The sequence below is a fragment of the Miniopterus schreibersii genome (assembly GCF_964146895.1).
Source record: "Miniopterus schreibersii genome assembly, chromosome: 4".
Lineage (NCBI taxonomy): Eukaryota > Metazoa > Chordata > Mammalia > Chiroptera > Miniopteridae > Miniopterus > Miniopterus schreibersii.
In genome coordinates, this window is record NC_138105.1 from 20,142,007 (window position 1) to 20,154,945 (window position 12,939).

The window sequence follows — 12,939 nt, forward strand, 5'->3', positions numbered from 1 at the left end:
GGGTCTGGTTACACAGGTGTATTCAGTTTGAAGTTCATTAAACTGTACATTTTTTATTCATGCACTTTTCTGTGTGTTATGCTTCAATAAAAAATTTATTACCAAACATGATATACAAATGGCTACAATGAAAATATGCTCAACATTATTAGTTATTAGGGAAATGCAAATGAAAACCACAATGAGAAACCACTTCATACCCATCAGGATAGCTATTTAAAAAATAAAATAAACAAGAGTTGGCAAGTATATAGGGAAAATGGAATCCTTGTATATTCCTAGTGGGAATGTAAAATGGTGCCGCCACTATGGAAAATAATTTGGCAGTTTCTCAAAAAGTTAAATATAGAATTACCATATGACCCAGCATTCCACTCCTAGGTATACACCCAAAAGAACTGAACACAAGTATTCAAGCAAATATTTGTACAGGAATGTTTACAGCAGCACTATTCACAGTAACCAAAAGGAAACAACTCAAACGTCTGTCAACTGATGTATGGATAAACAAAATGTTGTATATCCATACAATGAAATATTATTCATCCATAAAATAGAATGAATGACTGATATATGCTACAATGTGAATGAACCTCAAAAAACAGTATGTGAGGTGAAAGAAACCGGATATAAAAGATTAAATATTTTATGATTCCATTTACATAAAATACCTAGGAAAATCTGTAGAAACAGAAAGCAGTTTAGTGGTTGCTGAAACTAGGAGGAAGGTAAAATGTGTTTAATGGGTGTGGGTGATAAAAATGGATTGAAATTAGAAGGAGGTGATGGTTTACAACAATCTTAAATGTACTAAATGCCACTTAATTGTAACCTTTAAGGTGGTTAATTTTATGTAGGATGAATTTTATTTCAGTAAAAGTTTTCCAATTAAAAAATTTCATTAAAAAATGTGGCTGCGCCCGGCTGGCATGGCTCAGTGGTTGAGCATTGACCTATGATCCAGGAGATCAAGATTTGATCCCCGGTCAGGGCAAATGCTGGGGTTTTGAGCTAGATCCCCAGTAGGGGGCATGCAGGAGGCAGCCGATCAATGACTCATCATTGATGTTTCTCTCTCTCTCCCTCTCCCTTCCTCTCTCTGAAATCAATAAAGACATATGTTAAAAAAAAATGGCTACAACAATAAAATAGTAATTGTGTGAGGTGAAGGATACGCTAACTAATCTTATTGTGGTAATCATTTCACAGTATATATGTGTATCAAATCATCACGTGGTACACCTAAAACACACAATGTTATGTGTCAATTATATCTCAAAAAAGCTGGAAAACAAAAAAGGGTAGGTGAGTGGTTTGGGAGAATGAATTTGGAAGATGAAATCAGGGAGACCAATCAGGAGTCTTGGCAGTAGTTCAGACAAGAGTTAATGGAGACTAGAGCAAAGGAGGCAGTAATTGCTGTGGAAAGAAGTGGACGGATTCCAGATATGCTGTGGAGTTGACAGGACTTGTTAGATTGAACATAGCATGTGAAGGAAAGAAGAATTAAAAATGACTCCTACATGTTTTGCCTTGAAAAACTGGGGGTATGATGATGTTCTGCTATCCCTTGGTAGGGACCCTAAGTCCTAGGATGCAGGGTCTTCTTCCAGAGTTGAGCTATGACCAGCCTTGGTATTCCTGAGTGAGTGACAGAATCAGCAAAAGCTCCCCACCCTAACCCCAACCAGTTTCCACTGTAAGGTATTTTAAGTGACTCAGAATTATTGCTAACTCTCATTTAGCATGCCCATGCACATTCTCAACTCTCTGGTTATGATGCTAGCCCTACCCAGGGCATAGCTCTACGCAGGGCCCTCCTCCCTATGCCTGGCAGGGTCATCAAGGTCAGCTTTAAACAAATGTCCCCCTTCCCCTCCCAGGAGGCTGAGCAGCGTCTCTTCAGACCCCCACCTCTTGTTGGGCCTGATCTGTTCACTCCTGCAGGGCTTCCTTCTCCCCACACTTATTCCTAAAGGCCTTTGTGCTACCCCAAGACTTACCTGATCAAGGCTTCACCTGAATCCCCCCCTTACCTGAGGACTTGGTACTCCCAGGCAGCTACTTTGACCTTATGTGAGCCTCACTTGGTCTCTCTCCCTCCACAGGGGACCCTCTCCCCACAGAGGGCCGGCTTATGAACAGCTGTATCCAGGCCAGGAGGAAATGCCAGGCCGATCCCACTTGCAATGCTGCTTACCACCACCACTTGAGTTCCTGCACTTCTAGTATAAGCACCCCATCACCTGCAGAGGTGCCTTCCGTTTCTGCAGACTGCTTGGAGGCAGCACAGCACCTCAGGAACAGCTCTCTGATGAGCTGCACGTGCCACCGGCGCATGAAGAACCAAACTGTCTGCCTGGAAATCTACTGGACCGTTCACCCTGCCCGCAGCCTTGGTGAGGTCCCCATCCTAGAGTGGATTAAGCTAGGGAAGATGGCTCTTAGTTGTTTTTTAATCCTTCAGCATGTGAACAACGTGGTAGATCCTGAGAGGGATGATAATGAAGCTCTGCAGGTGACATCAGTAAGAAGTGGAGGGAGGGACTGGAGTATCCTTTTGGGTCCCCCAACATTGCCCTCTCATCTCCCTACTTCCTGCTCTCTTACCTGACAACATGTAGCTGCCTCTTGGCAGAGATCTGAACCAGACTGAGGCCCAGCCTGGGGAGCTGCTGGAACAGAAGGATATGGAGAGGAGATGGAGAAAAATGGTCTTACCTTATAAACAGGCTCCAAATACAATGCAATCCATAAATTCAGAGACTGGTAGTCAGTGTACTGGTCCAGCTTTAACAGAAAGGATACCCATTAGCCAGGCAGTAGATGGTAAAAGAGAGACGGCACTGAAGAGCCAAAGAGAAGAGCTTCCTCTGACTCTCTGTATTAGTCAGCTCTTACTGGACTATGCTGTAGTAACAAAGGTTTACTTGTAAAACAAATAACTTGCAAAACAAAGGTTTACTTCTTGTTCATGTTCCATGTTGGCTGTTTCATGTGTCCCCTTCATTCTGGGATCCACGCTGAAGGAATAGCTCTATATGGGATGTTCCCTTCTTATAGCAGAGGGAAATGAACAATGGCAGGAACATGTTATGGCTTTAAAATCTCCTACTCAGGTGTTACACAAAATACTTCTCACACTCCACTGACAAAGCAAATTGCATGGCGGACAAGCCTGACATCACTGGGGAAGGGAAGTATACTCCTCCCGCAGGGAGACATTGAAAATCACATGGCAATAAGTGAGGATATATAATCTTACAGTGAGGGCAAAATTAACTGGAAACAATACAACCTCTATAGTCCACCACTTTGTCAAAATATTCATTTTCCTCCCTTCCACAAGCAAAATATACCTATACACTTCCCAAGGAACATGCCCCAGGAGTTCTATCCAAACATGACATCAGGCTCCAAGTCTAGGATCTCGTGATTATTTCTGTATTAGGTCTGGGTGTGGCTCCTCTTGATCTAGAAACTTACGGACTAAAACAACAAGTCATCTTCCTCCCATACATACTCAAAATACAGTAATGGAACAGGGACAGGAAAACCAGAACAAACACTGTCAGTAAGAAAGGGGAGGAATGGGAGGCATGCAGCAGACATTGATTCATAGCAGCTCTGAAGTCCTGCTAGCAAGTATCACAGGGCCATCTTCCTCGGGAGCAGGGAATGTTCTTGCTCCATGGGAGAGTTGATCTATTTATTGTTCTCCGGCTCTCTGGGAGATCCTTCCTTTTCCATTATAGTAAGTCCTCACTTAATGTCATCGATAAATTCTTGAAAACTGTGACTTTAAGCTAACATGCACATATTTGGGATGGGGGAGGAAACCGGAGTACCCAGAGAAAACCCACGCAGACATAGGGAGATGTGCAAACTCCATACAGACAGTTGCTCTGAGGGGAATCAATTTTTCCCCCTCTTCAAGGTCACAATGAAACATCGTAGAACTAAATGACATTATTCAAAGACCTGCTGTATTTTCTTTGGCAACATCTGAAAAGGGCGTGGAAACTCTGACCTCCTTGGGGGCTGGGCAGCATTCTCAGCTTGCTTCCTATCTGAGGAATGTTTAAGTCTCAAAGAGTCTTTTTTAATCCAAAGTGATGGCTCTTAGCAGTTCATCTCTCTCAAAACGTAATTTCTTTTTATACTTTGATTTCTGTCACCTCTTTTCAAAACATGCATCTCTTTCTAGACTGAATTAGCAGTACCTTGCCCTTATCAGGCTTCTGTGGGAGAGCCACTACTTTATTCTACCTTATTCAAAGCACAAGATCATTCAGTACATTGAGCTCATTTGTCTAACTGGCAGGCTTTATTGGACACCATCATAATCAATGAGAGATCCCTACAAAGGGCATGATAACCACAAACTTGATTTGGTCTTTGCTCCGAGGCTGAGTTGTAATATAGACTTTAATACTCTAAGCATGTTTCGATTTTATCTTTTACCATTTGAATATGAGAAGCAGTTGCAATGCTTAATCCTTCAAGTCCTGGAATTTCTGATTTCTCCCTTTTCTGTTTCCCTGGCCAGTTCTTCTCTGAGCTTATATCTTCCTTGCCAAATGCAGCCAATAGCAATGAAGACATACTAGTTATCTTCCGCTTCTTAGCTTCTCCCCTCAAAGCACAAGATCATTCAGTACATCATCTTTCTTCCAAGTTCACCACCCACTGCTCAGTCCCAAAGCCAATACCATAGATTAGACTTTTTTTTGTTCCCGCAGCACTCCACTTCCAGATACCAATTGCATTTTTAATAAGAATTTGCTAGGTTATGCTGCAGCAACAACCAACCAATCCCTAAATCTCTGGCTTTCAACAACAAAAATGTATTTCTTGCTCATGTTACATGTCCGCTGCAGGCTTCCATGAGTTGGCTTTGTCTTTGCTCTACCTGTCCTACTTGTTCAGGGCTCCAGGCTGGCAGAGGAAGGAGAGCAACAGCAGAACCAGGCGATGGTTCTTAAATCTTCTGCTCAGATGTGGTTTACATCACTTCAGCTTACAATGCAGAGGCCAAAGCAAGTCACATGGCCAAGCCTGGCAGTGGGATGGGGGCCACGGGAAAGTCACATGGCAATAGGTGGAGGTGTATGATCTTCCCCCAGGGCGGATAGCAAGTAACTGGAAACAGTAATACAATTTATCACACTCCCTGTTTCCTGCTTTCCACTCCTCATCCTAACCCCTTCTGTTTCAGAACTTCCCCTGAGACTTCTGGAATCCTCTCGCCTCCCCTTTTCCCTTTGAAATACCAGGTCTTTCCAAGTATCCAAACTATCCTCTCCTGTTTGCCTAACATCATCCATATCCCTTGCCTCCTAAAGATGCATTCACAGAGGCTTAATGGGGGACAAACCTGCAAGCTCACCTCTCTCTCTTCCAGCAAAATTTATTAACCAACATTTACTGCGTATCTACCATGTATATGAACTATGCAGTGATTTGGTAAGACCCAGTAAGCCCCCTTAAGGAGCCCACAGCTCCATAGGGGTGACTGAGAGAGATGTGTTTCCTTCAAGATCACTGTTTCTTCTCTGCTTTTCTCCCTCAGGTTCAATTTGGGACCTGGCCTCACTGCCATCTCCTCAGCATGCACTTCTCCGTAGCCAGGTGGTCAGGCCTGGAACAGAGTCTACCACTGCCCCTTCTCCAACAGGAGGAGAAAACAGGGCAGAGTCCCATTGCCTGCTCATGGACCCTCAGGCTATATATCTACTGGTTAAGAGCAGAGATTTTGCAACCAGATAGTCTAGGTTTCAAATCCCAGCTCCACTTCTTAGCTTATGTGAGCCTGAGCGAGTAACTTAACTTCTCTCATCCTGTTTCTTCTTACCTGCCCAAAGGCTTCTTAGCAGGATTAAATGAGATAAACTATATAATGGAATATATGTGTATATATATATATATATATATATTTTTTTTCCCACTTATACCATAGTCCCCAGCGTACAGTGTGCTCAACATACTATTCTTATCATTAAACCTAGTTTATTCATCAAGCCTACCCTATACCTTTATGGTCCTGCTTTTTCCCCACTTCTGCACAGCTTACAGCTAGTGAGGAAGAGACTGTTTTCCTTTTCTCCACGGGGCTTTGAGGCCTGACTCGGCAGCCTCAGCCCCTCCTGCTCCCGCCCCCAGCCCAGTCCTCAGGACTCTGGTGCTCCCCACCTTGTCTCTAGGTGACTATGAGCCGGATGTCTCCCCCTATGAAGACACGGTGACCAGAAAACCCTGGAAAATGAATCTCAGCAAACTGAACATACTCAAACCAGGTGTGCAGGGCAAGCAGAGACTGTATTTTGGGGGCTGGGCCTGGGCCCTGGTGGGGAACACAAGCTGGGGGGCTTGTGAGGGAAGAGGCCTTACCTGCCAGGTAACTAAAGCAGTATTGTGTAGGGTGGGAGCCTGAGTTGTGGGGCATGGTCTGGTCTCACAAGAGTCATCAGAGAGCAATAGTTATTAGGGAGGCATTCAAAGAGAGCCCATTAGAGCCCTAGCCAGTTTGACTCAGTGGTTAGAGTGTTGGCCTGCAGACTGAGGAGTCCTGGGTTCAATTCCGGTCAAGGGCACATACCTGGGTTGCAGGCTCGATCCCTGGCCTCCATGGGGGCATGTATGGGAGGCAACCAATTAATGTCTCTCTCTCACATTGATGTTTCTCTCTCTCTTCCCCCTTCCACTCTCTCTGAAAAGCAATGGAAAAAATATCCCGGTGTGAGGATTGAAAAACAACAACAACAAAGAGAGCCTATTAGGGCTCCTTGGTTCCAAAAGGCAGGTCTCTGTAAAAGGTTTGTGGGAGTGTCCACAGTCCCAGAAAAAAAATGTTTTGAAATGGAGTATTTACCCTCATTTGAGGCAGCCACAAAAGTAGGTTTTTGCCCTGGCTGGGTAGCTCAGTTGGTTAGAGCATCGTCATGATACACCAAGGATGTGGGTTTGATCCCTGGTCAGGGCACATACAAGAATCAACCAATGAATGCATAAATAAGTGGAACAACAAATCCATCTTTCTCTTGCTCTCCCTTCCTCTTTCTCTAAAAAAAAAAAAGTTTTTTTTGTCCCTGAAGTATAGGAAATTGCTTGTTTTCAACCATTCTAATGGGATAGGTGTGGTGCTGGGCAGGGAAAAATGGTTAGAGAGAGCATGACTCCTTAGGGGTGCTCAGGGTGGGGAGCCATCTGTCTGGCAAGGACTATGATGCATGTTTTTCAGGAAAGTGAAGCAGTTGTGTTCATTGAAAGGGAATGCACACACATACACTCTTTTTGAGAAAGATGTGAGTTTTGTTATATAGTCCAATATATTAGAATTTTGAGAGAAAAGCCTATAGGTTTATAAACTCTTAGTGACAAGAAATCCAGGAATTTACCTGTTCCAGTTATGCCATGTTTTGACTGCTGGAATATTCTGTTAATAGAAATATCACCATAATTTCCTAAGACTCAAGAGTATGGGAAACTTTTATGTATGCGTCAACCAATGAAAGACATGCAGGTGATATTAATACTGAGTGGAATAGACAGATATAAAACAAAACAAAAATCCTAAGTAGAATCTGGTTGTATTTGTCAGACAGTTCAGAAAGTGCTTTAAATTGTTGTAGGGCTGCTAGCTTCTTTCCACCCCGAGATCTCATTCAATGCACAGGGTTGAGGAAAGGGCTTTGGTGGTTTGAGATTTCTGGCTGCTTGAATTCTAGATAAATTAGCTTTAGGTGTACATGACTTTTTTTAAATGTCTTTATTGATTTCAGAGCAAGGAAGGGAGAGGGAGAGAGATGGAAACATCAGTGACGGGAGAGTGTCTTTGGCCGGCTGCCTCCTGCACGCCCCCTACTGGAGATGGACCCTGCGCCTGGGCATGGGCCCTGCCTGGAATCCAACCTGGGTCTCGTGGATCATAGGTCTGTGCTCAACCGGGCACTTTTTTTCCCCCCTTAATCCTCAGCTGAGGATATTCTTTCCATTGCTTTTCAGAGAGAGTGGAAGGGAGGGAGAGGGAAAGAGAAACATTGATGTGAGAGAGACATGTCAATTGGCTGTCTCCTGCATGTGCACGACTTAGCCTGGGGATTGAGCTTGCAACCGGACCCTTCAGTCCGCAGGTAGGCGCTTTACCCACTAAGCAAAACCAGTCAGGGCTTTTTTATTTTTTATTTTTTTTAACCTAGTCAAGCTGAGGAGTAGAATGGGAAATACCAGATATCCCGAATACCAGATATCGTTCGTGCGCAGTGGAAAAGCCCTGGATTGGGAGGGGTTTACTCAGGGCAGCCCCTTTTTTCCTACCCGCACTACCATGCTTGTTAAATCAGAGGGTTGCCCTGGCCGGTTTGGCTCAGTGGTTAGAGCGTTGGCCCGGCGGACTGAAGGGTCCTGGGTTCCATTCCGGACAAGGGCACGTGCCTCGATTGCAGGCTCCATCCCCGACCTGGGTTGGGGCACGTGGGGGTAACCAATTGATAGATGTTTCTCTCTCTCTCTCTCTGTCTCTCTCTCTGGAAAAAAAAAAAAGAAATCAGAGCGTTGCGGGGGTTCCTAGGGAAGCTGGGTTTGCAGGACTGATGGCTTGGTGCCGCTCTTCCCACAGACTCAGACCTCTGCCTCAAGTTCGCCATGCTGTGCACTCTTAATGACAAGTGTGACCGGCTGCGCAAGGCCTATGGGGAGGCCTGCTCCTCCGGGCTCCACTGCCAGCGCCACAACTGCCTGCAGCAGCTTCGTGCTTTCTTCCAGAAGGCGTCGGAGCCCCATGCGCAGGGCCTGCTGCTGTGCCCGTGCGCGCCTTCCGACCTGCGCTGCGGGCAGCGCCGGCGCAACACCATCGCCCCCAGCTGCGCTCTGCCCTCTGGGACCCCCAACTGTCTGGATCTGCGGCGCCTCTGCCTCTCAGACCTGCTGTGCAAGTGCGGGGGCTGGGTGTGGGTGGGCGGGGTACACAGGGACACAGTGCGCACCCTTCCCTCCAGGCCGCCTTGGGGCAGGGCTGGGTCTGACTCCCCAGGGACTGTGGATGGACTTAACAATGTAACTATCCTTCCATATTTTATGAAACTCATTTCTCAAAAAGAATAGATAGTAAAATACTTGTGTAAAACATTTTCAGAAAATATAAAAATGTATAAAAATATCACTCAAAACCCATCACCTGCCAATAATCTGCCAATATTTGGAGAGCATTTTCTTCTAGTCATTCTTGTATATGGATAAACAAAATTTGATATTCTGGGAATATATATCCTGTATCTTTTTTTCATTTATGGTACATATCTTATGAGCATTTTCCAGTGGAGGCAGTATGGAATAGTGGTGAAGACAGGCTCTGAAGTCAGATCTGAATTGAAGTCCTGGGCCTCTGTGACCTTGAGCCCATCACTTAACCTACAATTCTATCACTTAACCCAGGTTTCCACTTAGTCCTCTGTAAATACAGATAATAATGCAGGCCTCACAGGATTTTGGTGAGAGTTAAAGTACATAATGTATGTACAGTGCTTAACTTGCTGGTGCAAAGTAAGTGCTCAATAAATGGTGGTGCTTATTTTATCATCTACTGTTCTTTGACAACTTGATTTTTAAGAGCCTACACCGTACTCCATTTTTATGGATGCCCCATACTTTATTTAATCATTCTTTATTGTTGAATATTTAGGTTGTTTTCTAAATAATGCTTCATAAGCATCGCTCTTATTTATTAATTTTTGTGCACAAATCTAATTATTGATTAGGATGTGTTGCTTCAAGTAGAAATCAAAGGGCGTGAAGATCTGCAAGGTGTTTGATATATATTCTCCAGCCAAATTCTGATCTGGCTTTCCTCTGCCTTCTCGGGACAAAACACTCACCTAATTGAAGCTATTAGCCATTCAAGTGACATTTGTTGACAGTGGAGTCACACCAACTTTGTCTTGCAACCTGGTTCTACCGCTTACTTCTCTATAACCTTGGGCAAGTTATTTAACCTCCGAATTCCACTTTCTCTTCTGCAAAATATAACATAGTCAGAGCTCTCGATAGTCATAATACTAATCCTTACTGAGCACTTACTATGGGCTAGATATTGTTTTCATATTTACCATGTATTTAATTAACTCATCTAAACCTCACAAGAACCCTGTAAGCTAGATGCTATTTTTATTTTTTATCATCCTCAGTTTAAAAATGAAGAAGCCACAGCAGAGAAAGTTTAAAGAACATGGTCAAGTTCACTCAGGTAGTAAGTCAGGTTTGTTAATAAGGTTTGGAATGAAGTCTGGCCTGGGGACTGTGCTTCTAAGCTCCCTTCCTTAATGCCTGTTATTGTGCTGGTAGCTATTACTATTACATAACAAGCAGTGCTGGCCTAGATGATAAAGATGTTCATCTAATGCCTAGATGTTTCTTCCTTTGAGGAGTTTGTGTCTGAGTGGGGACGATCTCTATTTATAGTCAAGGAAACTGAGGTTGAAGAAGCTGCCTGAAATCTTATAACTAGAGATTGTGGAGCCCAAATTCAGAGTGATATGCTGTGGGGACTGAGGTGACAGTGCATTTAATTGTGACAGGAGCAGTCTTCACTGGGCCAGGCTATAAAGGCAGAGGAGGATTTGGCATGAAGATCCTAAAGGGGAATGTCAGTTAAAGGGGCAGCAAAGGTGAAGGCTTTTAAGGTCAGACTCTTAAAAGAAACTTTTGACTTTTCCTTCTTCCAGATCACGCCTGGCCGATTTTCAGACCCACTGCCATCCCATGGACATCCTAGGGACCTGTGCTACGGAGCAGTCCAGATGTCTGCAAGCGTACATGGGGCTGATTGGTGAGGCTAGGGGATATGTGCTGGGAGCCCACAGGTTGGCCTTGGGGTGAGAATGCTCTGGCTACTGAATGCAGATGGAGTGCTCCTGAGACAGGTGGGAGAGGGTAGGAGCTGGAGTTGGGGTTGCCCTAGGCCCTGACAATCCCCTTTTCATCCCACAGGAACTGCTATGACCCCCAACTTCGTCAGCAACGTCAATGCCAGTGTTGCCTTAAGCTGTACCTGCCGAGGCAGTGGCAACCTGCAGGAGGAGTGTGAGCGGCTGGAAGAGTCTTTTTCCCACAACCCCTGTCTCAGTGAGTGTGCTCCTTCTACTCCTTCCCCAGTGGCCAGGTCATCTGGACGCAGGGAGAGGAAAAGGGTCAGCTCTGTCTATCTCCTGCAGACAGAGCAGCCCTCTCCTCAGAAAAGGCTTATATCCCCCAGCCTGGGCCTTTCTTCCTTCTCCTGCTCCCTGAGTGACCTCCAAGCTGCCTGTTCACACTGTCTGGGCCCCAGGGACACTGTACACTGTTCAGCCCAAGGAATAAACAAGCAGAATGAGGCAATATCCCGTTCCCACCTGCCACCGGTCTACCCTCCTATATCCCAGGGTCCCTGAGACATTCCCTTTCCTTCTTTGGGAGCCTGAGAAGTCTCCAGCATCTGTACACTTCCAGACTTCCTTCTCTTTTCTCCTCAGTGGAGGCCATTGCAGTTAAGATGCGTTTGCATAGCCAACTCTTCTCCCAGGACCCAGCGGACTCTACCTTACCCGTGATGGAACGCCAGGTAAGGCCCCCGCTATGGCACTCCGCATACCTTTACTGAACCATCTGGGGGAATCCCAGAAAAGGCAGACAGGGGGATGGAGGCGGTGACCTCCTTGTTGTCACCAATACTCTAGACCTCTAATGGACACCTTAGGGGAAGGGAATAGGCCTTGACTGAGGCTGAGGTGGTGAAGTGGGTGGAGCTGACTCCATTACATTTCTTCCACAGAACACAAACCCTGCTCTGAGGCCACGGCCCTGGATGCCCTCTCTTTTCTCCTGCACACTTACCTTGATTCTGCTCCCAAGTTTCTGGTAGCTGGACTTCCCTGGGGGCCCTCTTCCTTCCTACTATACCCAGCCTGACCTGCTGCCTACAAGAAGTGAAGAAAGGACAGCATCAAGAAGGAGGTGCAGTACACCACATAACAACCCTGACGCCCCCACCACTGCACATTCACACAGTAGAAGCTGACTGGCTATGTTCCCATTCCCTCCACTTCAGACTTGGGCTGCCCCTCCTTAGAAACTGGTCACCCTGGTTAGCCATATCTTTTTCTTTTTTTTTAGGCATTTTATTATTTTTTTAAATATATCTTTATTGATTTCAGAGAAAGGAAAGGAGAGGGAGAGAGATAGAAACATCAATGATGAGAGAGTCATTGATCAGCTGCCTCCCACATGCCCCGGACTGGGGATGGAGCCGGCAACCCGGGCATGTGCCCTGACCAGGAATCGAACCCCAATCGATCGCCTGGGTCCTAGGTCAACGCTCAACCTCTGAGCCACGCCCGGCCGGGCAGCCATATCTTCTGGTGGTGACTGACTCTACTAAGCTCTCTCCTGATCCCTTCCTACCAGGATCACCAGGTTCTAACAGATCAGTCATACTCTATTGCCTCCTCCAGGTAGTCAGGACTGGGTGTTCTGAGGCAGCTTAGAAACACATTCCCTCTTAGGAAGGCCAGAGCAAGAATCCTGCCCCCTTGTCTCCTCTGGACAGAGGATGGGAACCTGCTGCCTGCCCTGCCCTGAGATCCTACAGAGCATTTGAGCATCAGGGGCCAGAGCATTTCGGCCTTGATTTCTTCCTGCTACTGTCTCAATGTCCCCCCAACCTCTTGGATCATAATTAAACATTTTAACTTAAAACTTTGCTCTTTTTCTATTTTCTAACATTGTGAATTTATACAGAACTAGAGATTTTACAGACAGAAGAACACAGACCAGTGATCAGGAGACACATCAACTCTGCCACCAACTGCTGTGTGGCCTCAGGCAAGTCTCTCAGCCTCTCTGTGTGCTTGACATGGAGTTGGAAAAAAAAAAAAAAAAAAGCTTATGTGAGGCTGAGGACCTGTATCT

The 12,939-nt window shown here is 45.5% G+C and overlaps 1 protein-coding gene across 1 annotated transcript in view; it reads left to right on the plus strand.

Moving 5' to 3' along the window:
- GFRA3 (GDNF family receptor alpha 3) overlaps positions 1-12,722 on the plus strand; it is a 43,462-nt gene extending 30,740 nt beyond the window's left edge. Inside the window, exons 2-8 of the mRNA XM_081136558.1 lie at positions 2,109-2,399; positions 6,204-6,296; positions 8,618-8,933; positions 10,719-10,822; positions 10,984-11,118; positions 11,505-11,593; positions 11,804-12,722. Coding sequence (XP_080992684.1) covers positions 2,109-2,399; positions 6,204-6,296; positions 8,618-8,933; positions 10,719-10,822; positions 10,984-11,118; positions 11,505-11,593; positions 11,804-11,893 — 1,118 coding nt within the window. The 3' untranslated portion in view covers positions 11,894-12,722. The remainder of the gene's footprint in view (positions 1-2,108; positions 2,400-6,203; positions 6,297-8,617; positions 8,934-10,718; positions 10,823-10,983; positions 11,119-11,504; positions 11,594-11,803) is intronic.
- Positions 12,723-12,939: the final 217 nt, after the last annotated feature.